Source organism: Carassius auratus, chromosome 3 (assembly GCF_003368295.1).
Source record: "Carassius auratus strain Wakin chromosome 3, ASM336829v1, whole genome shotgun sequence".
NCBI lineage: Eukaryota > Metazoa > Chordata > Actinopteri > Cypriniformes > Cyprinidae > Carassius > Carassius auratus.
This window is the reverse complement of record NC_039245.1, coordinates 18763608-18791506: the sequence shown is the minus strand read 5'-3', so window position 1 is coordinate 18791506 and position 27899 is coordinate 18763608. Positions and strand designations below refer to the sequence as shown.

Sequence of the window (27899 nt, the reverse complement as noted above, 5' to 3'; positions counted from 1 at the left end):
GAAGAGGATAATGGGATTAAAGGAAGAGTGGACTCATGTGTTGGCTCTTTAAGAGCAGAGGGAGGGGTTCGCTTCTTGGCTTGGCTGCGGTGTTTTTGTCTCTGTCAGAGAGACGCTGGCCTTATCGACTGAGGGCACTGGAAAGGGGGTAGGTGACAAAACACACACGCTTTCTGCTTAACCTTGTGATTTTAACGGGGGGAAACATACAGTAATACAGTATACGCGTACACTGTGGTTTTTCCGTTTGCTTTCATGGCTGTGATGCTTCAGTCTTTGTGCTGCTCGATTTTACTACGAGTTTCAAAGTAACGGTAGGCTACTAAGATGGGAATTCACCATTTAAAACGGACTTATTGATATTAAATGACTCGCTTCTTGCGTTAATGTTGCATTTATTTAAAAACCAATACTCTCTTTTATCGGTTGAAATACATTAGGCATATGGAAAAGCATGTTTTTAACTGGCATAAAGTTGGCTTGACGTTGGACGTTGGATATTCGCAAATCTAGGGACCGTCTCTAAAGTTACACGAGAAACTACTATACACTTCTCTAACGTCAATAGCATGCAAGGAGAATGACTAACAGTCACGAAAACAACTTTTAACTGTTCATCCAGGTGTCAACTATAATGCACACCTTTTATATTTTTTGATAATTATTAAAATAAACTGTAAATCATGTGGAAAACAATTGCTACTTTTCATTACCGAATGGACTTAAATACAAATTGAAAGCTCAATAACATTTGAACAGAATGACTCACATTCATAAAACATACTGTAAAGTGTTCATCTAGGTGTCAGCTATAATGCACACCTTTTATATTTTTCATAATTATTCAAATAGACTGTAAATCATGTGTAAAATATTGCTACTTTTCATTACCGAATGGGCTTAAATACAAATTTAAAGCTCAATAAAAATTGAACAGAATGACTCACATTCATAAAACATACTGTAAAGTGTTCATCTAGGTGTCAGCTATAATGCACACCTTTTATATTTTTCATAATTATTCAAATAGACTGTAAATCATGTGTAAAATATTGCTACTTTTCATTACCGAATGGGCTTAAATACAAATTTAAAGCTCAATAAAAATTGAACAGGATGACTCACTTTCATAAAACATACTGTAAAGTGTTCATCTAGGTGTCAGCTATAATGCACACCTTTTATATTTTTCATAATTATTCAAATAGACTGTAAATCATTTGTAAAATATTGTTATTTTTCATTACCGAATGGGCTCAAATGTAAAATATGCCATAACTTGAAGCTCAATAGAATTTGAACATAATGACTCACTTTCATAAAACATACTGTAAAGTGTTCAACTAGGTGTCAACTATAATCCACACCATTCAGATTTTTCATAATTATTCAAATAAACTGTTAATCATATGTAAAATATTGCTATTTTTCATTACCGAATGGGCTCAAATGTAAAATATGCCATAATTTAAAGCTCAATAGAATTTGAACAGAATGACTCACATTCATAAAACATACTGTAAGGTGTTCATCTAGGTGTCAGCTATAATGCACACCTTTTATATTTTTCATAATTATTCAAATAGACTGTAAATTATGTGTAAAATATTACTACTTTTCATTACCGAATGGGCTTAAATACAAATTTAAAGCTCAATAAAAATTGAACAGAATGACTCCCTTTCATAAAACATACTGTAAAGTGTTTATCTAGGTGTCAGCTATAATGCACACCTTTTATATTTTTCATAATTATTCAAATAGACTGTAAATCATGTGTAAAATATTGCTATTTTTCATTACCGAATGGGCTCATATGTAAAATATGCCATAATTTAAAGCTCAATAGAATTTGAACCGAATGACTCACTTTCATAAAAACATACTGTAAAGTGTTCATCTAGGTGTCAGCTATAATGCACACCTTTTATATTTTTCATAATTATTCAAATAAACTTTAAATCATATGTCAAATATTGCTACTGTAACTTTCATTACCGAATGGGCTTAAATACAAATTTAAAGCTCAATAGAATTTGAACAGAATGACTCACTTTCATAAAACATACTGTAAAGTGTTCATCTAGGTGTCAGCTATAATGCACACCTTTTATATTTTTCATAATTATTCAAATAGACTGTAAATCATGTGTAAAATATTGCTACTTTTCATTACCGAATGGGCTTAAATACAAATTTAAAGCTCAATAAAAATTGAACAGAATGACTCACATTCATAAAACATACTGTAAAGTGTTCATCTAGGTGTCAGCTATATTGCACACCTTTTATATTTTTCATAATTATTCAAATAGACTGTAAATCATGTGTAAAATATTGCTACTTTTCATTACCGAATGGGCTTAAATACAAATTTAAAGCTCAATAAAAATTGAACAGGATGACTCACTTTCATAAAACATACTGTAAAGTGTTCATCTAGGTGTCAGCTATAATGCACACCTTTTATATTTATCATAATTATTCAAATAGACTGTAAATCATGTGTAAAATATTGTTATTTTTCATTACCAAATGGGCTCAAATGTAAAATATGCCATAACTTGAAGCTCAATAGAATTTGAACAGAATGACTCACATTCATAAAACATACTGTAAAGTGTTCAACTAGGTGTCAACTATAATCCACACCATTCAGATTTTTCATAATTATTCAAATAAACTGTTAATCATATGTAAAATATTGCTATTTTTCATTACCGAATGGGCTCAAATGTAAAATATGCCATAATTTAAAGCTCAATAGAATTTGAACAGAATGACTCACATTCATAAAACATACTGTAAGGTGTTCATTTAGGTGTCAACTATAAGCCACACCATTCAGATTTTTCATAATTATTCAAATAAACTTTAAATCATATGTAAAATATTGCTATTTTTCATTACCGAATGGGCTCAAATGTAAAATATGCCATAATTTGAAGCTCAATAGAATTTGAACAGAATGACTCACTTTCATAAAACATACTGTAAAGTGTTCATCTTGGTGTCAACTATAATCCACACCTTTTATATTTTTCATAATTATTCAAATAAACTGTAAATCATATGTAAAATATTGCTATTTTTCATTACAGAATGGCCTTAAATACAAATTATGGCATATTTTACATTTGAGCCCATTCGGTAATGAAAAATAACAATATTTTACACATGATTTACAGTCTATTTGAATAATTATGAAAAATATAAAAGGTGTGCATTATAGCTGACACCTAGATGAACACTTTACAGTATGTTTTATGAATGTGAGTCATTCTGTTCAAATTCTATTGAGCTTTAAATTTGTATTTAAGCCCATTCGGTAATGAAAGTTACAGTAGCAATATTTGACATATGATTTAAAGTTTATTTGAATAATTATGAAAAATATAAAAGGTGTGCATTATAGCTGACACCTAAATGAACACTTTACAGTATGTTTTTATGAAAGTGAGTCATTCGGTTCAAATTCTATTGAGCTTTAAATTATGGCATATTTTACATATGAGCCCATTCGGTAATGGAAAATAGCAATATTTTACACATGATTTACAGTCTATTTGAATAATTATGAAAAATATAAAAGGTGTGCATTATAGCTGACACCTAGATGAACACTTTACAGTATGTTTTTATGAAAGTGAGTCATTCGGTTCAAATTCTATTGAGCTTTAAATTATGGCATATTTTACATTTGAGCCCATTCGGTAATGAAAAATAACAATATTTTACAAATGATTTACAGTCGATTTGAATAATTATGAAAAATATAAAAGGTGTGCAATATAGCTGACACCTAGATAAACACTTTACAGTATGTTTTATGAATGTGAGTCATTCTGTTCAAATTCTATTGAGCTTCAAATTATGGCATATTTTACATTTGAGCCCATTCGGTAATGAAAAATAGCAATTGTTTACATATGATTAACAGTTTATTTGAATAATTATGAAAAATCTGAATGGTGTGGCTTATAGTTGACACCTAAATGAACACCTTACAGTATGTTTTATGAATGTGAGTCATTCGGTTCAAATTCTATTGAGCTTCAAGTTATGGCATATTTTACATTTGAGCCCATTCGGTAATGAAAAATAACAATATTTTACAAATGATTTACAGTTTATTTGAATAATTATGAAAAATATAAAAGGTGTGCATTATAGCTGACACATAGATAAACACTTTACAGTATGTTTTATGAATGTGAGTCATTCTGTTCAAATTCTATTGAGCTTTAAATTTGTATTTAAGTCTATTCGGTAATAAAAAGTAGTAATATTTTACACATAATTTACAGTCTATTTGAATAATTATGAAAAATATAAAAGGTGTGCATTATAGCAGACACCTAGATGAACACTTTACAGTATGTTTTATGAATGTGAGTCATTCTGTTCAATTTTTATTGAGCTTTAAATTTGTATTTAAGCCCATTCGGTAATGAAAAGTAGCAATATTTTACACATAATTTACAGTCTATTTGAATAATAATGAAAAATATAAAAGGTGTGCATTATAGCTGACACCTAGATAAACACTTTACAGTATGGTTTATGAATGTGAGTCATTCCGTTCAAATTCTATTGAGCTTCAAATTATGGCATATTTTACATTTGAGCCCATTCGGTAATGAAAAATAACAATATTTTACAAATGATTTACAGTCTATTTGAATAATTATGATAAATATAAAAGGTGTGCATTATAGCTGACACCTAGATGAACACTTTACAGTATGTTTTATGAATGTGAGTCATTCTGTTCAATTTTTATTGAGCTTTAAATTTGTATTTAAGCCCATTCGGTAATGAAAAGTAGCAATATTTTACACATGATTTACAGTCTATTTGAATAATTATGAAAAATATAAAAGGTGTGCATTATAGCTGACACCTAGATGAACACTTTACAGTATGTTTTATGAAAGTGAGTCATTCTGTTCAAATTCTATTGAGCTTCAAATTATGGCATATTTTACATTTGAGCCCATTCGGTAATGAAAAATAGCAATATTTTACATATGATTTAAAGTTTATTTGAATAATTATGAAAAATCTGAATGGTGTGGCTTATAGTTGACACCTAAATGAACACCTTACAGTATGTTTTATGAATGTGAGTCATTCTGTTCAAATTCTATTGAGCTTTAAATTATGGCATATTTTACATTTGAGCCCATTCGGTAATGAAAAATAGCAATATTTTACATATGATTAACAGTTTATTTGAATAATTATGAAAAATCTGAATGGTGTGGATTATAGTTGACACCTAGTTGAACACTTTACAGTATGTTTTATGAATGTGAGTCATTCTGTTCAAATTCTATTGAGCTTCAAGTTATGGCATATTTTACATTTGAGCCCATTTGGTAATGAAAAATAACAATATTTTACACATGATTTACAGTCTATTTGAATAATTATGATAAATATAAAAGGTGTGCATTATAGCTGACACCTAGATGAACACTTTACAGTATGTTTTATGAAAGTGAGTCATCCTGTTCAATTTTTATTGAGCTTTAAATTTGTATTTAAGCCCATTCGGTAATGAAAAGTAGCAATATTTTACACATGATTTACAGTCTATTTGAATAATTATGAAAAATATAAAAGGTGTGCATTATAGCTGACACTTAGATGAACACTTTACAGTATGTTTTATGAATGTGAGTCATTCTGTTCAATTTTTATTGAGCTTTAAATTTGTATTTAAGCCCATTCGGTAATGAAAAGTAGCAATATTTTACACATGATTTACAGTCTATTTGAATAATTATGAAAAATATAAAAGGTGTGCATTATAGCTGACACCTAGATGAACACTTTACAGTATGTTTTATGAATGTGAGTCATTCTGTTCAAATGTTATTGAGCTTTCAATTTGTATTTAAGTCCATTCGGTAATGAAAAGTAGCAATTGTTTTCCACATGATTTACAGTTTATTTTAATAATTATCAAAAAATATAAAAGGTGTGCATTATAGTTGACACCTGGATGAACAGTTAAAAGTTGTTTTCGTGACTGTTAGTCATTCTCCTTGCATGCTATTGACGTTAGAGAAGTGTATAGTAGTTTCTCGTGTAACTTTAGAGACGGTCCCTAGATTTGCGAATATCCAACGTCCAACGTCAAGCCAACTTTATGCCAGTCATCTTTTATGGGAAGCGCGCACAATGCCTTAACAGTGTGATCCTGAGAGTTCAGACACGCGCGTGGAATAATATTTAATTCATTAGGAATATTTTCAGCTGATTTATATATATATATATATATATATATATATATATATATATATAATATTTTAAGTGTTTATATATATAATTTATATATATAACATTTTAAGTGTTAATAAGAATGAAGTCTGGGTTCATTTGCGGCCGCGCGCCTTTTTGTTATAGTCAAATCAGGTCATAAAGCGCTTTTTATGAGTTTATCGTAATCTACTGCTTTTGTAAATGATACATTTGAATAGACTCGACGGAGATGATGGGTAAATGAGTGCTGAAGGCGGCTTGGGGTAAATGCTTCATTAAATAAAAGCCCCGTGACTGCTGTGACTCTGGGGAGAGGGTGGGGAGAGTTTTTCATGACTTCCAGATGTTCATCACTTCGCTGCAGTGGTTTTGAATTCACGGGCCTTGGTTTGGTTGGGTTTCACACGTGCGCTTTAATGTCTGGTTTAAAAAATTAGCATTTTACTGATTGTGAAACACCTCTTGAACTGGAGAGCGTGTGAAAAAAAGAGCGATTACTATATATTTAGCTCAGTAAGCCTACGAAACTTATCATACCCTAATGTCGTTTTTTTTTTAACTATATTAGTTTAGTCACTTTTTGTTTTCGGGGGTTATTTTCATTCTTTCTCGACTGTCGGACTCTGACAAACAGCTAGTGAAAGTTGTAAAGTGATCACAGGACGCGCTCGCAGTGCGCAGAGAGACGCGCGGCACAGGAATGCGCGTCGTTTGGCGCGAGGGGTGACGCCGTGGAATTCCTCGCGCTGGAATGCTCGGTTATAAACCCCATTTGTAACGTGGAGCGCACTCTGGGCGTCTAAATGTTGTTTGCAAGACTAATGAAATGAGGGCTTTTAATTTCCTTTAATTGTTGGTGTTTCTCACTTGATACTTGACGTCCTCTCACGACCTCAACCCCCCGCACGAAAGAAAAAACACAAATGGCATCTGTATCTCAGTGGCTTCTTTTTGATAGTATTGACACTTCCCCGATTGATTTCCTAATCTAAAGACCCCAGTTTTTCACACACTTCTGCTCTTAAGTGATCTCAGCTGAGCTTTAGACACTAGTGATTGGTCTCCAAATTCATGCCTTTATATCTTATTATATGGCAGTAACTGTCTTCTCATGTGTGACTTTGTAGTTTTAATGAGGTTTTTTTCTAGAAAATGTTCCTGATATACTGAAGCATATTTCTCCTGATTGTCCTATGAGCAATGTGGACCGGTGTGACAGTGGGCAGCATTTGTTCTGATTCTCAGCAGTTTTATGGCTTGACAGCAGGCATTATTCTGCTTGATAGGTGTCTAAAACTGTCTGTCACTTTTAATGTGATGTTCAATTTAGTGCTGTCAAAATATAAATTGTGATTAATCCCATCCAAAAGAAGTTTTTTGTTGTTGTTTTACAAATATGTACACTTATATTTATTTTGTGTGTGTGTGTATATATATATATATATATATATATATATATATATATATATATATATATATATATATATACACACAAAATAAATATAAGTGTATGTGTGTGTGTGTATGTATATATATATATATATATAATATATAAATGCACACACATACAGCATATATTTTGAAAATATTTACATGTATATCTTTATATTCACAAAATGTATATTATTTAGAATATTATATAATATATTTAATATATACTTAATATATTTTTCTTACATATATACATGCGTGTGTGTGTGTATTTATATTTATACTTCATAAATATACACATATGTAAACAAAAACTTTTATTTTGGATGTGATTAATCGCGATGAATCATTTGACAGCACTAGTTCAATTCATCTTAGACAATGCCAACAATAATCAAGCAAGCAAACAATCAGTGTAATTCTGTTCATTCAGCTATAATTACTTTATATCCAATTAATTATTTTTTTGGTTCAACAGCCTGTTAGTTCCCTTGAAACTGAACATCACGCAAGGATAAAATCAGTTAAGTCTCATTTCTGTTGAAAAGAATGGGGGCTTGCTGTTACCACATGCTTGTATGTTAATTTGTTTATTTGACAGTAACAGCGCTAATTAATCAACAGAAACGATAGCACTGTAGGCTAAGCTTCATGTGTTGTTCATGGCCAGTTCCTAAAAAGGCGAGTAAAAATTACAATCAAATTTATCACAAATATCTCAGGTAAAATAATGCATTCAGAACAATACAATGCACATCCACCAAACAAACAATACAGAACAAATCGTTTTGGTAGCACACTCCAAAAAACAACAACAACAACAACAAACAAACAAAAACAAGTGTTAGCAAAAATTTCAGTAACCAGCGAGCATTAGTGTTCTCATATTTGATGAACTTCAGTTACATAGTAATAGAAGGGTAAGTACTAATTCCTCTAACATTGTTACTGAAAATGCAGACTGACTAAAAGTATTAAAAGGCAAAGGTCAGCATATTTAAGCATTTAAAGCATACATTTACCAATTTCGAAGTCTATATTAGTTTAAAATCTGACCACTGTGCAGTGTATGTCGTTTGTCTGGCCCAACAGAAAGTAAAGAGCGCTTCTAATCTGGAGGAGACATTAATCTGAAGGGGAGAATGGAAATTTTAGAACAGACTGGAGTCCCCAGAGTGAAGGTGTGTCTCAGTGTTTGTCTGCTGCATGTGTGGGACATGTGTTCTGGGGTGTGTGCTGTGCCTGCCGAGCTCTTCTAACCCAGAAATGCTCAGTGAAGTCTTTAGCAAAGGTTCTGCACAAACTTCAATGCACAGCTGTCATTCTATCGTAACTCTATATTCAGTTCTGTCATTATGTGTGATAGTTGCCCTCTGGAAAAGTTTTGGTTTCCACATGAGAGGTCTGGAACCTGGAAACAAAGAACCTGTGAACGTTCCCAAAGAAAAATCTTGTTTCCTTACTCTTTGCTTACATTAGTGAGCAGAGGCTGACTAACCACTAAGTCTCCCCGCCACAGCTGCCCCGACCGCAGTGATGAATCGTAACCCCTTACATACTCATGACCTTATCACTGCTGCGTGACACTACACTTACAACATGCCTCTTTTGTTTCTTTCTTTCTTCTTCTAAGCATTTATATTCCCTGCCATTCATCACCCTTAATCCCGGTTCTCGCAGGAATTTGCCGTTAATTCTTTTTTTGGAGGGGTAAATTTGGATGTCTGTGGTGATTCCTGTTGCCCGGCTCCACCCCGCAGGCCGTTTCCTGCTGGAGGTCAGCACAATGACCAATGGCGATGCAGCGTGTGTTTGTTCTGCTCCTGCTCCGGCGGTAACGTGAGCAGAGCAAGGCCCCTCCCTGGGCCTTGAGCTTTGGCTTCAGGCCTTGGTGTTTCTCTGCATGCCATCGTTTTCTCCATATACCACTCCCTAATGTAAAAAACAGCTCTGTTTGTGCAGGACACGCGGACAGTTTCCAGCGTCAGTCATAATTCTCTATAAGGTCCTGGTTGGAAATTTGCAAGTCTATATTTACCAAGCTAGCACGTTTGTTACGTAACACGTATCCCAGCCGAAATGTCCCCAGACTGTCTACAAATTGGGAAGAACTGAGCTCAAGAGTTTTGCCTGTTATCAACCAGATCTGGTCGCACAATTACAACTTTGGACCACCAATGGAGAAGTATTCCTCCCAGAACAGTTTCGCCATTCTCGGGGTCAGAAATTAACAGGGGCAAAATGACACCAAAAATGCCTCCCAAATTCAAGATAATCGGCAATATTTGAATTTGTCCCCTGGAATCAATTTACAGAGGTGTTTTTAATAATTACCTTAAGAAATTTGTGAATCTGTGTTGTCTTTTTTGTCCTTTCAACCAATACCTTATTTGAAAGCACTTTCAGAACAGCTGATTTTTTTCCCATGTTTTTTTTTCCAGCTGATAAATGATAAAAACTTTAACAGCCAATCAGAGCCCGAGCACTTAAAGTGGCAGACAATAAAACTCCAGCTTGCACTTGTTAATAAACAGAACATTATCATCTGTTGGTGTGGATGCTAATAACGTTATCTTTATAGTTATCATTCTCGGGGCCTTAAGAGTTTTCAAACTTTCAGAGTTCAAAGACACGGCACAGTTCCAGCTTTGTCTCGTGTGTTTTCTTGAGTGCTTAGAGGAATGCACTAAATACGGTCACAATCGGGGCAGCTGAGACCTTTTAAACTGTTTGCAGAACTTTTTATATCATAAGTTTAAATTCCTTAAGCCTCATCTAGTCTTGGTGTGCTTTTTATAATTTTCTTTTATTTATTTTTTTAATACAGCATTTGGTCAGCAGAGAGCACAAAACGTAAAGCCAATGGCATTTGAAATCACTCATGTCGAGTTTCTTATTCTGAAAGCTGCCAAAAGTATTTCTGTTCTAGACGTATCCATTTGAATATCACCCTTTGCTGTTTTAGTCTCTCCTGGTGTCCATCCTGGACCTACACCCTTTGTCTTTTGGCTCTCCTTCCTACTGAATTTGCTGCATTTTTTCTGTTGCCATTTCTGTTTTTCTCTCCCTCCTTGATTTTGAAGTCTCCCCTTCGTCTTGGCTGGGAGGAAGTGACCAACTACTTTAAGGGTCTTTGGGGAACTGTAGCTCCCTTTCCTGTAACTCTTTCTGAACCTGAACTCATGCACTGTGCATACACATGTGTACAGTTGTTTTCAATGGATCGTAACCCTCATGTAGTTTAGAGCACAGTATTATCCACATCTGGAAGTTGTGGCCTAGTGGTTAGAGAGTATCACTCCTAACCCTAGGGTTGTGGGTTCGAGTCCCGGGCTGGAAATACCATGACTGAGGGGCCCATGAGCAAGGCACTCAACCCCAACTGCCCACCGGGTGTCGCAGCATAAATGGCTGCCCACTGCTCCGGGTGTGTGCTCACAGTGTGTGTGTGTGTGTTCACTGCTCTGTGTGTGTGCACTTCGGATGGGTTAAATGCAGAGCACAAGTATGGGTCACCATACTTGGCTGAATGTCACGTCACTTTCACTTTTTTTTTATAAAATCGGTCTAGAGGTCATGAACTTATGTTGAGTACGTGCTTGACTGCGTGTTGTTTCATGTGTGGCTGGAAGGTGATCAATTGAATGCTGTTGTTTTTAAACATTCTATTCATCAAAGAATCCTGAAAAAAAAAATGCATCTCAGGTTCTACAAAAATATGAAGAAGCACAATTGTTTTCAACAAAGATAAAAAGTAAGCAAATAAGCATATTAGAATGGTTTCTAAAGAATCTTGTAATAATATTTAACAATATCACTGTTGTTACTGTATTTCTTAAATAAATGCAGCCTTGGTAAGCACACTGAGACATAAAATAAAGGTTTAAAAAAAATCTTATCAGTCATAACTTTTTAACAGTAGTGTAGATTATCGTCATACCATTATGAGAAAGAAGTTAACTTGAAAGTTAACAGTGACTTTTTGGTTTCTCCACTTTGCTTTACTGAAAACAGCACTCAAGCTGCACATAAAATGTCTATTTTATATCATTGTTTCTTGTTTTAAATTCCTTTAACCCTAAAATGTTCTGGTTATTGGAAATTCTAATTAGATTTCGAATCTAATTTTTTAAAACTCCTTTACCTTTGTTGTGTCATTGTATGTCATCAAAACATTAACGCTATTATCTCACTACAAATTGACTCATAAACCACTAATGAATACATCCAGAAAAAGAAACTGTGCATTAAAAAAAGGTTTATGGTTACGGTAAGATACTCTATTTGTTTTCCAGAAAGAATGGGACTTTCTCAGCAGTGGGCAAATGAGAAGCATTACGTGTGTTTTAAAGGCAGTCTCTCTCTCTCTCTCTCTCTCTCTCTCTCTCTCTCTCTCTCTCATGCTCTCTATCTCTCATGCTCTCTCTCTCTCTCTCTCTCCCTCTCTCTCTCCATGTTCTCATGCTCTCTCTTCCCTGTGCTCCTCCCAGCTCTATATTAGAACCAGCTGTGGAGTTTGAGACTGAATGAATGGCTCTTTGTGATTTGGCTGTAACTCCTGTATAAAGCTCTGTTTCTTTCTCCCTCTAGGAACTGGCATGACAAAAGTGTTGGAACAATGTAACCTAATGTTCCCACTTTGACATTGTTGCTCCATAAAATCATATCAATTCTCCACTAAGACTGCAGAAATGCATGTACGGGATGTTGAGCTTAAGAAGAACTTGGTTCCTCACAGTGTTGGATCGTAAATTTAGGTGACCAGAAATGAAATTCTGTACGAGATTAAGAGGATAATTTTCCGGTCTTGCAGATTTTTAACCACAAAGTCACTTGAACCCTGCTCTTGAGGAAGTCTTTGAGGTGCAGGAGTCAGTGTTTGCGAAGGTCCACGATGTTCTGGAGTCTTTTTGGACGCCGTCCGGGGTCCGGCAGGGGTGTGTCTGTCTCTCTGGGTTTAGGTGGGTGACTCAGTAGAACTCCGGACCAAAAAAAACATTGCTCACAGCGCAGAGCTTTCCCAGGCTTGGGACGGTTTGCCAAGTAACATGTTGTTGTGGTTGAGGGAGATGAAGGGTGTGTTGTGGTGGTTTGCAATGATGATAGAGAGCCAAGACAAATTAGTCTCTCACAGAAGAGTCTGTTTTGGATCAACGGTCACGAGGAGTGGCTTCTCTGGTTCTTGAGATGACGGCAAACGTCTAAAATGAAGGGTGCAACCCAAATCATATAAAGAATCTGCCAATGTTAGTCATAATTGAGCAGTTCTGTAAATAATACACCCACCCCTTTAGGATTTTGGTGGCACTCATAAGATAGTTGAAGGAAGCGAAAGAGGAGAGTGAGTAGGTCGGGGAAGAGATACTGTCATTGCAGCACAGTGAGTTATTTAAATCTGACTGCTACCTTCAGACAAGATACAAATTACTCAAGTGGTTCTCTTGAGTTTAAGGAGTCAATTTATTCCTTGTTTTTAGATAAGCATCCCAAATTCCACATCATAGCCAAGGGAAATGAAGCCGCTTGTTTAAAACAGACCTTGAGTTTCACACAGTGATAAAGAGACCTTTGAAAATCATCATCAAAACTAAACACCCCTTAATGTTTATCCGTTCCTCAGAAAGCTTGCCTGAGGGAAACTAATGACCAGACATTTTCCTTGACATGTTTTCATAATATGAAACTAGCTTTGAGGAATTCAGTTTTCCCGACTCCTCGAGCATGGTTAATTTACTCCTACTGAGCAGACCGATATTAGACTTCCCTTAAGATTGCTAATCTTAATAATGTGGCGGTGGGTGTAGGACACCCTGGAGGCAGAAGATGTCAGCTTTCGCTGCTCTGGAATGTAAAGCGAGGGGAAGTTGGGCGAGAGGTACAGAGAGAGGGGCATGGGTTTATGGCAAAGCATTCCCACTGGAGGATGGTACAGACTGGCTCTGCTGGTCAAAGGTCTGCTGCTGGGGAGGGGGCACACTGTGCTCTGTTCACTGTCATCTCAATGGGACACTGTTTACGAGCAGACAAAGAGCGAGGAAGGTCACCGTCACACATGCACGCATGCCTTTGCACAGTACAGGCCGATGCAGCCCTGTTCAGGGTGGACGTGCATGGTGGCCTGGAGAAGGGGATTGTTCGGGAGCATAAGACACTGCGCTAAACGACAAGAGTCAGGAAACTAGGTTTCATAATTTACTGTGAGTGGCACTGTGTGATTGGTTTCCAGGGTATTGCTGAGTGGTTGCTAAGGGGTTGTAAGTGGTTTGAAGTGTGTTTTGAGTAATTTTAGCATGTTGCTCTATATACTAAGGCTGGACAATTAATTGAAATAAAATCCAAATTGTGATATGCTAAGTGTGATTTTCAATTTGCAAAGATTGTGACTAAATTAAATATATGTACAGCGCATTTCGGAGCTAAACGTGACATTTTAATTTACGTCTGAGCAGTTATTTTTTTTATGTGGAGTAAAATAATATTATTATGATAGTAATTGATCTTATTTAGTTTAATATATTTATTTAATAATATTATTAATCACAATAAAGAAATAATAATAACTATTATTATTAAACTGATATATAATCACAAATATTTTGGTCAAATTGAGCACAAATAAATAAAACCTATATAAGCTAATATAGAAATCTTAAAAAAATATTTTTTTGTTTGTTTTATTAGTTTGCTCCGCTTTAAAATACATGTTAATGTGTTTATTTTATGTTTTTCTCCTTGTAATGTCTTCAGAATGTTCAAATAAATATTTTTATGTTTTAATCACATTTTAAATCACAATAGATAACAATTATTAGAAAAATCATGATCAAATGTTCAACTTTTGGACATTCTGAATGATTGCTAAGTGGTTGAGGAAATGTTCAGAGTGGTTTTTAGCATGTTTCTATGCAGTTACTAGGCTATTTTGAAGGGTTGCCAGATGTTGCCTGGTCAACGAAAGCTTGACGTTTTGGTCTTTAGATGCGAGTACATATGAGTCCGTTTTTTTGCCTGATCTATCAGTTGACAGGAAAGTTGGTTATGGCCGCTTGAAAAAGTCAGTAAGCTGATATTTTAACTTAGAACAAACAATTCATTACCAGTGATACAGGATTGGAGTAAAGGAGTAAAGTTTAACACATAAGAGTATGTTCAAATCGAGCCTAAATATGGACAACAATAACAGAATCGTTAGAATAGTAGTAGAGCAGAGATAACAGAGAGACAGAGATGTGTTTGAGGAAAGCAAGGGTGTTTGTGACACTGTGAGAGAGGCAGGGCTGTGTGTTGTTGCTTAAGGCTGGATTTTTGTCATGCTGTGTGCCTTTACTGGAGTCTCTAATTATGGCACATCAACCGTCCCCCTGTCAACACTCTTCACAGCACTGATGCTCCAGTTTTCACACACACAAATGTGTGTGTTAGCGCTCACAGTAACACTTCTCATGCGTACTCAACATTCATCTGTGGCTGTGGCAGGGGAATAAAAAACCCACTAATTAAGATGATGTTGACTTAAGCGGCTCGGCATGTTTTAATAAAATCTTGTTTTGCATGGCCTCATTATCATCTTTTTTACATTGTAATATATTTAAAGGGCACAAATAGAAACAACTTAGTTTTTTTTATTATTATTATTAGCTTCTAGCATTCATGGTAAAAGTGAAACTAGTGTATTTGTTGTGCTTAAAACATGATTCCCGAATAGTATTGATACTTCAATAATATTAATTTGATACAAAATAAATAAAACAGAATATCAAAATGTGCACAAACAGCTGAGAGAAGTGTAAGAAAGCGAGCGAAAGCACGCAGGATGGATAGTGGACAAGAGAGCTCATTTTGTCGGCTTAAGATCTACAAAATACCAAATCAGTTCAGTCAGTGTTTCCGTATGGCCTACTTTCTTCTCCAAAAGGCAAGAACATAAACAGACTGAGAGGGTCATGAGATTAGACAGAGGGGGAAAGTTTTGTGTGAGGCAGCAATGGAGAAGCTATTTCCCCTTATGAACCGAAATGACTGGAGCAGTCTCTTTGAGAAGTCTGTGAAGTTCAAACCCAACTCTGTGGTCTAATATGCTGTTAATGTTGGGAACAGAGATAGCTTGTAAGTCGTGGCACAACCCAACCACCCCATACCCCAACCCCCCCACACTTCTAACTAATGACCTAGAAAGTTAATCTTTGGCAAAAGGCACATTAGCTGGGACAAATGCAATGCTGAGGGGAAAAAGAGAACAGTCTAAATGCACAAGAGCTAGATGAAAAGAAAGGTTGTAGCAAAGCCGCTTCATTTTGCCTAATTGATTTAAAGATGGAATGCTTTGCTTCAGTCGAAATGCGCAACTGAGAGAGCGGAAGAAGACAAAAATCCCCATCCCCATGTTTTTTTTTTCAATATCGCACAAACCAGCATAATTTAGGTCATTTGACACACAGGTTGCACAAGGAAAACAGCTCATAAACCATAGTTCATTTAATAAAGCTTATTTCTTTTTGATAAATATAAATGTGTTAAATTAGACATGTGTATTCACAGGACCCCCCACCCCATCATCTACCTTGAATTTTTTTTCACTACTTATTTCATTACTTAACTGTGCCAAGGTCCCCAAACCCATAATTTGAATTTGAAATTTACTCACCCTCACAACTGACTTCAGTGGAACATAAAAGGAGATATTTTGAGAATCTGAGATTGAATTTAAGACGTCATCAACTGAAAAATAAATCATATTCGAGATTGGAACTGAGAAGAATGTAACTGCTGAATGTAATCCAGTTGCTTAAAAGTTCTGTCAACAATTCTTTAAATACTTTATTTGGAAAAAGAAAAGATGGTTTCTCAGTTTCAAACCCAAAATATCTTATGTATGTTACAAAGGAAACTGAATAAACATCGAAGTGCCATTATCCTGCTGACCCTTTCCCCTGCTGGTCTGAGGAATATATTTGTATACAGCTGTTCAACTGTTGATTTAAAGATTTTGAATAAGAGCTTCCCATTATGTTTGGTAGCTAGCCATAGATCTCATAAGTTTAATTGAAAAATTGGTATTGGTTAGTAATGGTATCTGTCTTATTCAGGAGAGATTGGCTGGTGAATGACAATCATGGCTCAGGTGCTTCATATGGACCCCAGTTTTCCAGGTAAGATCCCACCTTGCATTAGGATACTACACATACTGTAATGCATATATATTGTGATTTCTGTTATCCTTTACCCAGTTCATCCACTCTTTAGAGACTAAGTATTAAAGTGAAGTCCTAGTCATAGCCTGAAGTTTATTCTTTCCCCTGTTGTCCAATTCCAAGATTAGACTGAGATTTCCTGCAGTTTAAAGTCGTTTCCTCTCTCCTTAGGGAAGATTAACCCCCCGGAGCCCCCCTCCTTGCATGGAAAGGACCCAGAGGCTCCATACTCAGTAGAGACCCCCTATGGCTACCGTCTGGACCTGGACTTCCTCAAGTATGTCAATGATATTGAAAAGGGCAACACTATTAAGAAGGTGCCAGTGCAGCGGCGCCCACGTTATGGCTCGCTTCCACGTGGCTATGGCTACACAGGCTCCTGGTGGACCTCCACTGAGTCGCTGTGCTCCAATACTAGCATGGACAGCCGTCACTCATCATACTCCTACTGTGCGCCGGGATTTCACAACTCACAGCGACCCAGCTTCAGCACGGCACGTGTGGAGAAGACCTTGCTGGATGCTCGCCGCAAGCTGGAGGAGGAGAAGGATGGCCGTCGTTTCTCAAACCTGGACAGCATGCACAGCAGTATGGCGGGCTCCAACACCTCCCTGTCCAGTGCCCACAGCTTCAATCGGGCCCAGGGAGGTGGCTCCCATACGCCAATTAGCTCTGGCTTGTCCACACCTGTCTCACCAACGCCCGCCCATCTGCAACACGTACGGGAGCAAATGGCCGTTGCCCTGCGGAAGATCCGGGAGCTGGAGGAGCAGGTGAAGACCATCCCAGTGCTGCAAGTGAAGATCTCCGTGCTTCAGGAGGAGAAGAGGCAGCTTAGCGTGCAACTCAAGAGCCAGAAGTTCCTGGGCCACACAATGGGGTTCAATCGGAGTCGTCCACGAGGAGAGCTCTACATCGACATACCCGAAGAGGAGACGGGAAACGGGACAGGAGCCGCGAATAGAGCTGCAGGAAGTCTTTCACCTACCACTCCGGGTTCCCTCCAGGACTCAGGATGTGAAATCGAGGAGACTGTAATTGTCGGTGGAGCTCGTCCGGGTGCAAAGCGGGAGGTACGAACTGTCGGTGTAGGGCCTGAGGTGGAAGAAAGGCCGTGCCGCCATGTTGGAGTAGGAGTGCGAGAAGAGGACTTGGGGTTGCTGCCTGAAACTGAAGCCCTCAAGACTAAGGTGGGGCTTTTAGAAGTTCAGCTGAGGAAAACGATGCAGGAGCTACAGAGTGCTCAGCAGCAAGTCGAAGCGGCTCAGAGAGAGAGGCAAGCTCTTTCCCCTCAGGTGGACCATGCGGTGAGAGCTACCAGTCTCGGCTGGCAGGAGCAGCCGGGTCAGGCTGGTGGGGGCCTGCACACTGTTGTCAGTTTTACTCAGCAGCCTCATCAGCAGAGGACCGTGGGTATCCAAGTATATACACTGGAGCAGCCCACTGTGACGCTGCTAAGAGCCCAGGGTTGCACATCTCCCAATCATCCGGCGGCTACACCAGAAGGACCCCACAGAAGACATGCAGAGTCCCCAGCAGCAGAGGGTGTGTATATCTGTTGTTATTCACTCACCTACATGTTGTTTCAAACCTGAGCTATTTACCATGGAATATGAAAGGATGCAAAATATTTATGTTGATTTTTCTCTGTACAATAACAGTGAAAGGGGAAGGAGCGCCATGAGATTGGTCCATGCCCCAAATTATTGTTCTTACACATGTTAGCTTTGTATGAACAACAGACTGAAACTGAAGACTTTACTCACTCCAAAATCTCCCAATCCTCCTAATTGTAACCCAACTTCTACTTGTGTTTATTCATGTATACAACACAATTATTTTCAAATGTGCTGTGGGGAGACAATGTGTTTCAATTGCCTTAAAGGCAATGGAGGCAATTGCCCGTTTCAATATGCAAGTTTGATGGACTCTGATCTGACCTGCAATGTCGTATTATTTGAAGACCAGTAGACCAGAAGATCGATATGTCACAGCGTTACATTTTAGATGAATTGCTGAACACAAACTTTAAAGGTACAGGGGCAACTGAACTCCCAACTGCTCACCGGGAGCTACAGCAATATGTCTGCCCACTGCTCTGGGTCCGTGTTCATGGTGTGTTTGTGTGTGCGCACTTTTATGGTTTTCACTCACTTTATAGTACATATTGCATATTTTTACTTTTTGGATTATTATTTGTTATATTTATGAATTTATAAAAAAGCCGCTACAGAAAGTGACATCATATATTATCCATCGCAGTGTAGACAGAAGTGTTATGTGACTGCCCTCAAGTCATATGGTCTACTTTTATGATGCTGCTTTTGAATTTTTGGAGTTGCACTGCTCCTATTCGCTTTTATTGTGTTGAAAATAGCAGCTCTCCACTTTCTTCTCCTTTTGTGTTGAAGTCGAACCAACATTACGGTGACTAAAAATACAAACTCCACCTTTTTGGATGAACTATTCCTTTAAAATTTTAGGTTTAAGTTAATTTTTAGTATTTGTGCTTAATTTTTTGTTTTGCCCTCAGAATCGCCGCGTGAGCTTCCCATTGCAATAAGCTCTAAGCAGGTGCGGGAGGTCTTGAAAAGTGAAGTGTCCAAATCAATGCCAGTGACCAACCAGGCAACTGCTATGGATACAAAGTGCAGCCAAGTGACTGCCATCTCCCAACGGTTTAAAGAGGGAGAAATTAACCAGCAACCAGCAGAAGAAGCCACCCAAATCGATCCAGCGAAACCAGGTTTGTGTTGTTGTCTTTTAGTAACTGGTGATAACAATGAATCAGATAGTGATTCTCACACTGTGTACTGTGTTTGCATTCTCCAGCCTCCCCTCAGTCCACCCTGAGGTCAATAATGAAACGAAAGGCTGATGGGGAACCTGGCTCTCCGTACACCAAAAAGAACCTGCAGTTCATAGAAGTCAATGGAGGGTAAATACGGAATTATGTCAATAAATGAAATCATAAGATATGTTGCAGATGTTTGATTCAACAACTGTATTATTGAACTACTATATATTAACTAATGTTTGGAAACTATATTTTTTTAAGAAATTTGATAATAAACTGAAAACAAGATACAAGTTGGTTGTCATTTGCACAAAAGTATTATTTTACTGGTTAGCAACACTTGTGTTTCCTTCAGGAACTGCATATCTAGTTTAGATGATCAATTTGGGATCCATTTCATTAGATTCAGAGGGATTTATATGTTAAATAACAGCACTAATGTGACCTGCAGGTATGAGTCGACATCCTCTGACGACAGTAGCTCGGAAAGTTCAGATGAGAGCGATGCAAGTGAATACCACGAGGCTACAGAGAAACTACCAGAATCTGCGGCACGGCAGTCTCAGGTGGCCTCCTGCAACCCTCAGTCCATCTGTGAGACAGCAGCTGCCCAAACACCTCAGTCCAGCACTGCCCAGCCACCAGCCAATCACACTGCAGCACAGCAAAGCACCAGCCAATCACAAGCCTCGGATGCAGCTACCCAGCAACAGGTCACCCAATCACCAGCAGCAGAGGCAGACATACAGCACTCTGTAAACCAATCATCAGTGACCACCACGGCTCATCCAGAAGGCATCATTCAATCCACAGAGACCAAATGTGTTTTCCAAGGGTGTACCTCTCAAAGCACTCTTGAACAAGACTCTGTCCAGTTATCATACACCAGCACTTCGGTGCAGCAATCCAAAGCCACCGATTCAAACGTCCGGCCAGAGGTGTCGGGCCTGACTGCTCAGCAGCCAACCACTCATTCACAATCCACCGGTGCCAAACTTCAGCCAGATGTTAGCCAATCAAAAACCACTCACCTCACCACCCAACAAGGAGCAACACAGTCACAATCTACTGATGCCTCAGCAAAACAGGATATAGCCATATCCTCCGCCATGGATCCAGCCGCTGATAGAAGCACCACCCCCTCTAACAAACAAACAAGCAGGTAGGTTGACTCAAATCAGTAACACAAGCTATTCTGACATTCACTTTTGATTATGTAAGTTGGCGGTAAATGCTGAGTGACAAGCATTTTCTCTTTCTTTCCAGACTGGTATTGAGTGGCAGCCTCATTGCGGCGCTCCACACCTTGCAGAAGGCACTCAGTGAACCAAATGCATTCAGCCATCAAAATGCAGTATGTTCATCAGTTGCATTCTTATGCACATAAATGATAGTCAGCATAGTTCTACACTTCAAGATAGGTTTAAGTTAAGTTAAGTGAATTGTATCATTATTTTGCTAAGAAAATGATTGTGCATTTGCATGGGGCCCTATGAGTTCTGTAATGTGGAAAATAACAGACATCCAGCCAGACATTCCAAAAAAAATAGAATTTACAGTATAACCCTATTATTGTATAAAAAAGTAATAAATTATTAAACTGCTTAAACTTTATTAACTTAGTTTTTGATTATTAAACTGTAAATAAACAAATTAAAAGGACACCAGAATAGGGGCATTTGCAGTGTCTTTGATTGCATCAGTCATTTCCATTGTTACACTGACGCATTTCAATTATTAAAATAGAAAAATTAGGCAAGCAGCAGTATTGTTATTTCCCATCCAAAACTTTTCCATGTACTATTTGTGCCTCAGGCATGAATAATACCCCTTATCAGTTTCTAATGAGACAATTTTCTTACAATTTTCATACGGCAGACCAAATAATAGGTGGAAACTCCATTACACTTGAATATATAAATTGAATAACATACTTGAGCAGACTTGAGGTTGGGTTTGATTTGCATCTACTCTCAATACTTTAGCAGCACCATAGCGACCACACAAAATACCCTAGCAACACCATAGAAACCACAGCACCATAGAAAATACTGAGACACGTCATTCAAGCTCCAAAACTGTGGTGGCAAGTTGTGCAAGGACAAGTGCCACTAATAATTTATAATTTATTTTGGTGCTGCAAAAATGACTCGCATTTAAAACAGAGCTATTCAGTCATATTGATGATCTGCTAGTGAATGAGTGTTATGTATTTATTGTAATAGATGGTAGTGAAAGCCCGTTTCTGCCTTCTCTTGTGTTGACAGAGGACAGCCTACACCACGGTTCTGCAGGAGTGGCTCAAAGTGTCCTGTCATAAGGCTGCTGACACTGCAGTAGTCAAAGCGTACATGGACACCTTCGCCTCCATTTCCCCCCAGCTACTGGAGTTTGTCATCAACATAGCTGACGGCAATGGAAACACAGCTCTGCACTACACGGTCTCTCACTCCAACTTCCCTGTAGTCAAGCTACTGCTGGATACTGGTGAGCGACGCTCCTCACATCTCTGAGCAATGCTCACTGCTGACTCACTTCTTTCTTTCAGGCTGTTGGGCACATGCTTTGACACATTACATCATCTCTGTATTTAAAATTGCAAAAAGGGAATTCAGTGGGGAAAGGAAAATCAGTAGAACTCAATACTTAAAGGATGTAAATAATATTTAATTATTAATATCGTTCATTTTATGTCTGTGTAACATTTGGGGTTGGTATGATTTTTCAATGTTACTAAAGAATTTGCCCATTAAGGCTGCATTTACTTGATTACAAAGCACTTTTAATATTGTAAAATATTATTATGATTTAAAACAACTGTTTTAACTGTTCAACTTTTCTATTTTAATATATTTTCAAAGGTAATTTATTCCTGTGATGCAAAGCTGAATTTTCAGCATCATTTCTCCAGTATTCAGTGTCACATGATTCTTCAGGAATCAATCTAATAAGCTGTTATTATTAGTGAAGGTTTTTTTTTTTTTTTTGTGGAAACCATTATATTTTTAAAGATTCTTTGAAGAATAGGTTCAAAAGAATTTATTTAAAATAGAAATATTGTGTAACTTTAGAAATGTTTTTACTGTCACTTTTGATTCATTATTGCATCTTTGCTGAATAAAAGATATTCATTCCTTTAAAAAAAAAAAAAAAAAAAACTTGCTGCCTCCAAACATTTGAACAGTAGTGGCAAAAATGTCAGTACGTTTTATTTAGCCTGTGACAGAGCTATATCCGTCCCTCTTACTTATCAGCTGTCCTTGTTGTGTAGGTCTCTGTAATGCTGACAAGCAGAACAAGGCTGGTTACACAGCAATCATGTTGACAGCTCTGGCTGCCTTCAGTTCTGACAGTGACCTTCAAACCGTCCTACAGCTGCTCAGCACGGGCGACGTCAACGCCAAAGCCAGCCAGGTGCGCCCCCTTCTGGTCCATCACTATACTGCAGTATGTGTTAGTTAGTGTATTGTACTGATGTGTGTGTTGTAGGCAGGGCAGACGGCACTGATGCTGGCGGTCAGTCATGGCAGAGGGGACATGGTGAAAGCTCTGCTGTCCTGTGGTGCTCAGGTGAACCTGCGTGATGATGACGGCTCCACAGCGCTCATGTGTGCCTGTGAGCACGGACACGTGGACATTGTGCGCCAGCTGCTGTCTGTGCCGGGCTGTGATGCTACACTCACTGATAATGTGATTATCTCTTTGTTCAGCATGCATGATTCCACCATATTTCCACCTATATTATGTCTTCTCTATCTCTTATTATAATTGTTTTGCCAGTTTTACATTGAAAAAAAAAAAAAAAATGTATAAGCATAATTATTTACATACAGATATTTTTCAATCTGTTTGCTGTTTTACAGGACGGCAGCACAGCTCTCTCCATAGCACTGGAGGCCAGTCAGAATGACATTGCCGTGCTTCTCTATGCGCACCTCAATTTTGCCAAGCCACCTTCCCCTGTGAGTGTGCTTGCTCTGTTATCACACAATAGCCAACAGCTATCACATCCAGTATTCTGTTAATCTACCCTGTGAATGGAGTCACCGAGTTTCTCCTTTTCCACAGGTGTCACCAAAGTCTCCAATTCTGGGATCTTCCCCTCCCTCCTCTGAACTGAAGTAAACGGATGTCATGAATCTGATGCCACCTCCTCCAGCAAACGAAACGATCCTTGTCCATTCCACGGTCTGTGTGTGAGTTTTCATGTGTTAGTGTACATGTGTACAGCATGTATACCCACAAGTTAGCATGTAACATTTTTAGAAATATAAAAAATGTGCACTCTTAAAATAATTAGCACTTGACACCATTGGTCCTTATATGTTGTTTTCTGTTCCTTTTTTAGCATTTTCCATTGTAGCAAAGAAAAAAGGGTGAGATTCAAATAAGACTAACAACAAGCGTGTAGCAGCAATATCATTCATCTAGCGGTCCATTTGTAAAAGAAGTGTTACCTTATACAAAGTGCATTTACTTTTAACAATCCAGCAATATTTAGCATTCAAATCATCCAGTTATAGTCATACAGCAACTTATTACATTTATAAGAGCGTTGTGTAAACAACAACAACAACATGTATTTTAATCAAGTGTCCTTTCATGGTTTTTACTATTATTAGTCTAATAAGAAAACATATTCTGAGTTTCCACACCAGCTGTTTTCAGAGCAATGTTTGATAGCCTTTACATTGTGATTTTCAGTACAGTATATTTGATCATACAGTGCAGGTCTCACCCTACAATGGGAAACATAGTGGTGCAGTTACTTTTCTAGGGGATTTGTAATGCTATATTTTACAGGTAATACACTTAGGCTGATATTTTGGCATTTTTACTAAAAGAATTCACATTGTGCGATGTCATCCTGCTTTAGATAGTGTTTATATTCAATTTGTGGGTTTGTGTCAGTTATCTGGCTGTACAGGTTCTCATTATCCTAATGGATAGCATTGCCCCCACAGATTTGTTCACAGCCGGTGCAGTATTATGGTCTCTTGATATTGTACTTTGTTTACTCTGATTTGTGGAGGACTGCAAGGTTTTGTCATTTTTGCTCATTTAAAAACTTGTATTGAAGGTTTAGTGAACAAGGGCTCTCCAAAGATATTATAGATGAGCATAAAATGGGTTTTCAAGAATGAATGAATTTTTTTTTTTTTTATCTCTCAGTTTTCTTGCATATTGCCAGTTGCAATCAAACATAGCCAGAGAAGGAAATATGAAGGTACGTAATTTTCTTGTTGGATGAGAACAGATGTTGTCTAGTGATATGCACACATTGGTACTGGCATGTGTTAACTGAGCACCGGTTGATTTTGTTTCTTTTGCTCAGTCGCTGGTGGTTTTAGGGTCCAGAATGTGGGGGAGAGGCTTGGTATTGTCTATGACGAATGTATAATGTTTTCCAAAATGAAAATAATATATATCATCTCCAAAGTTTAAGTGCAAAGACTATAGAATTTTTTTTAGCTTTTTTTTTTAAACACAAGATGTTGGATTTGAACATTTTAAATGGAAGAGCTTTGTTTCATTTGAAAGATAGATTGAAATGTTTTGGTTTACCCACTTTGTACACATGCTTTCTTATAACTAGTTTAGTACCTTATTCGTTTTATACTGTTTTGTATTTGTTTTATTTAACACTCTTTGAATATCTTTAAAATTGTAATATCTGTTCACAGCTTTGTATATCTTTTGGCACATGTGCTGGCCATGAACCTTTATGTAAAGTGTTCACATTTAAATGTGTCTGTTTGTTTCCCTCGTTTTTGGAAAAAAAAAATAAATTTAGATTTTAGAATGAACTGGAGTGTTTATTGAATGTGAACGCATTATAGACCTACACTACAATGCAGCCGTTAAAGAAATAAAAGGAAGAAAGAATATAAAAAGGAAAAAGTGTCCGATGTTCAGCCTTTGTTTGTTTGTTCGCCAGAGGGCGCAATAATACAACAATGAAGACAGTCCTAGAACATGTATATAAATATAAATATGTTTAATGTATGTGCCTTCTAGAAGCTTAAGTTCTGCAAGTGAACGTGGCTTGATACTTTTACGGACCTTTAAGGTGAGACACTGCAGGCAAAAACACTGTTTTTCAAGCACCTGTCAATTTTGAGATTTTGGGCTTTTTGGTTTTTTTATAAAGTGCTTTTTCAAACTAGTGGAAGGAAAACATCCAAAAGACACTGTTAAGTGTTTCTTTTATAGCACTTTATCTGTTTGTGTCAATAGATTTCAATTACAATACATATTTTTAAAGGCCGTTTTCTCAAAATGAGTTTTTCTTCAACACTGAGCCATAAATCTCCACTTCAGTAGCACTTATACACACCAAAATTGACATTTTTATTCCTGTCTATATTCTGAAGGTTTTTACAGAGGGATTTGTTCATATATATTTTCCATGATTATATACAACATTTTATTCCCCCCAAAATTGTGAAAATATAATGTTTTCTGGCTGTTCAATGTATTTTCTGAATTATAGAGTGACAAAGAAAGATAACCAGAATTCCCTCTGTAAAAACATTTGACTCTAAGATGTCAAAAAAAATTAAACAAAAAATTTGAAACTGACTTCATCTAGTGTTCAGAATTTTGTACTAGACATTTATGCAAAATAGCACATATTTCATTAAATAATGCCTCATTTGCATATTTAAACATAACATTTTTGAAAACTTGTAATACAATTTTTTTTTTGCAATAATCAATGTAATCAATCAACTGGGTGTCTCGCCTTAAATTAAATGTTCCCTCCTGGTGGAATGACCTCCCCAACTCAATCCGAGCAGTCCATAGCCATCTTCAAGAATCGGCTAAAAACACATCTCTTCCATCTTTATTTGACTCTCTAACTTTAACACTCACTATTCTAATTCTATTCTTTTTTTTAAATCTAACCACCTTTCTAATCTTTTTGTATTTTATTTTCTTTTCATTATTTATGCAATTATGTGTGTGTATGTATGTGTATGTATGTATGTGTATATATATATATATATATATATATATATATAAGACCTCTAACACTAGCTTGCTCTATTCTTTTTCTACTCTATATCTGTTTTGTTTTTATTTATTATATTATTTAAAAGCCCTTTCTACGTGTACTGTGTTAAGATAACTGAGACTTGTTATAGCACTTATATATAGCCTATATATCATTGCTCTTTTTGTTGTTTTTATTGCTTCCACTGTCCTCATTTGTAATTCGCTTTGGATAAAAGCGTCTGCTAAACGATTAAATGAAATGTAAATGTAAATATAAGATATATTTATTGCAACCAGATGCGGAGCCAGAGGGGTGTCTAGGCACTGGACACCCCTGACATCTGATCGGCCACCCCGGGTGCCACCCCTATAATTACTATGCTACTATTTCATTTTCGTTGTTTAATCATACTGAAGAAAGCAATTATTATTAGCCTCGAAATCAAGGATGCAACGCGTCAGGTCTAGTGTTCCGCATCACCTTTTTATTGTTCTGGCACCTTTACGTTTATGTTCAACACAGTTTTATGTGATTTTAAAATCATAATAGGTTTTAGGGGTTAATGGGGTCAACTGGTTTTTATTTATTAAAACAATAGTAGTGAAGATCAGCTGTTTTGCTGTCAGAATACAAAAAAAAAAGTATTTAAGCTGCAAGGACAATGCTTGTCATTACAGTGAATATTAGTGTAATAACTTTCATATGACATAATCAAATATAATTGTGTTCTCTCTATGTTTATACCTACTTATGATCAAACTTAAAAAATGTAATTTTGATGAAAGAAAAAGTAAAAACATCAAAATAGAAAACCAGCATCACATGCCAGGTGCAATTTTCTCTAGCTCCATGCATATCACTATCACATGCATGTCTGATAAAAATTTAGAAGAAGGATCTGAAAGATCAAAATGTGCATACTAAACATATTGCCCCATATCCCATATAGATATTACAATGATCAACAAGCCTCATTGTGACCACGACAAGTTATTCATTCATTCATCCTCCTTATTATTATGTAAAGAATGCTAATGCTAACTGGTTTTATCATTGAATGACAAGTAGATTTTAAATGTAAATAGACTATAGTCTACCTAAATTAGCCTATATACACAGAATCATAGTATTATGCTGTATTATAGCCACATATATAATTCCATTCATGCATGATAAATTAACTGTGAACAATAACCATATTGACTAAAAT

The 27899-nt window shown here is 36.8% G+C and overlaps 1 protein-coding gene across 3 annotated transcripts; it reads left to right on the top strand.

The window, feature by feature from the left end:
- Positions 1-25: 25 nt before the first annotated feature.
- On the top strand, positions 26-25496 carry LOC113049556 (KN motif and ankyrin repeat domain-containing protein 2-like). 3 transcript variants are annotated; one of them, XM_026212001.1, is made up of 13 exons: positions 98-148; positions 8794-8882; positions 16788-16850; positions 17064-18437; positions 19426-19638; positions 19725-19830; positions 20141-20851; positions 20956-21043; positions 21957-22176; positions 22961-23103; positions 23179-23379; positions 23553-23651; positions 23758-25496. In XM_026212001.1, exons 3-13 carry the CDS (start codon positions 16805-16807, stop codon positions 23812-23814), a joined length of 3258 nt encoding a protein of 1085 aa, XP_026067786.1. In that variant the 5' UTR covers positions 98-148; positions 8794-8882; positions 16788-16804; the 3' UTR covers positions 23815-25496. The 3 variants fall into 3 exon arrangements, with proteins under 3 accessions (XP_026067778.1, XP_026067786.1, XP_026067794.1); XM_026211993.1 differs by lacking the exon at positions 8794-8882 and having other exon boundaries at positions 26-148; XM_026212009.1 differs by lacking the exons at positions 98-148; positions 8794-8882 and adding an exon at positions 13082-13898.
- The last annotated feature ends 2403 nt before the right edge of the window (positions 25497-27899 follow it).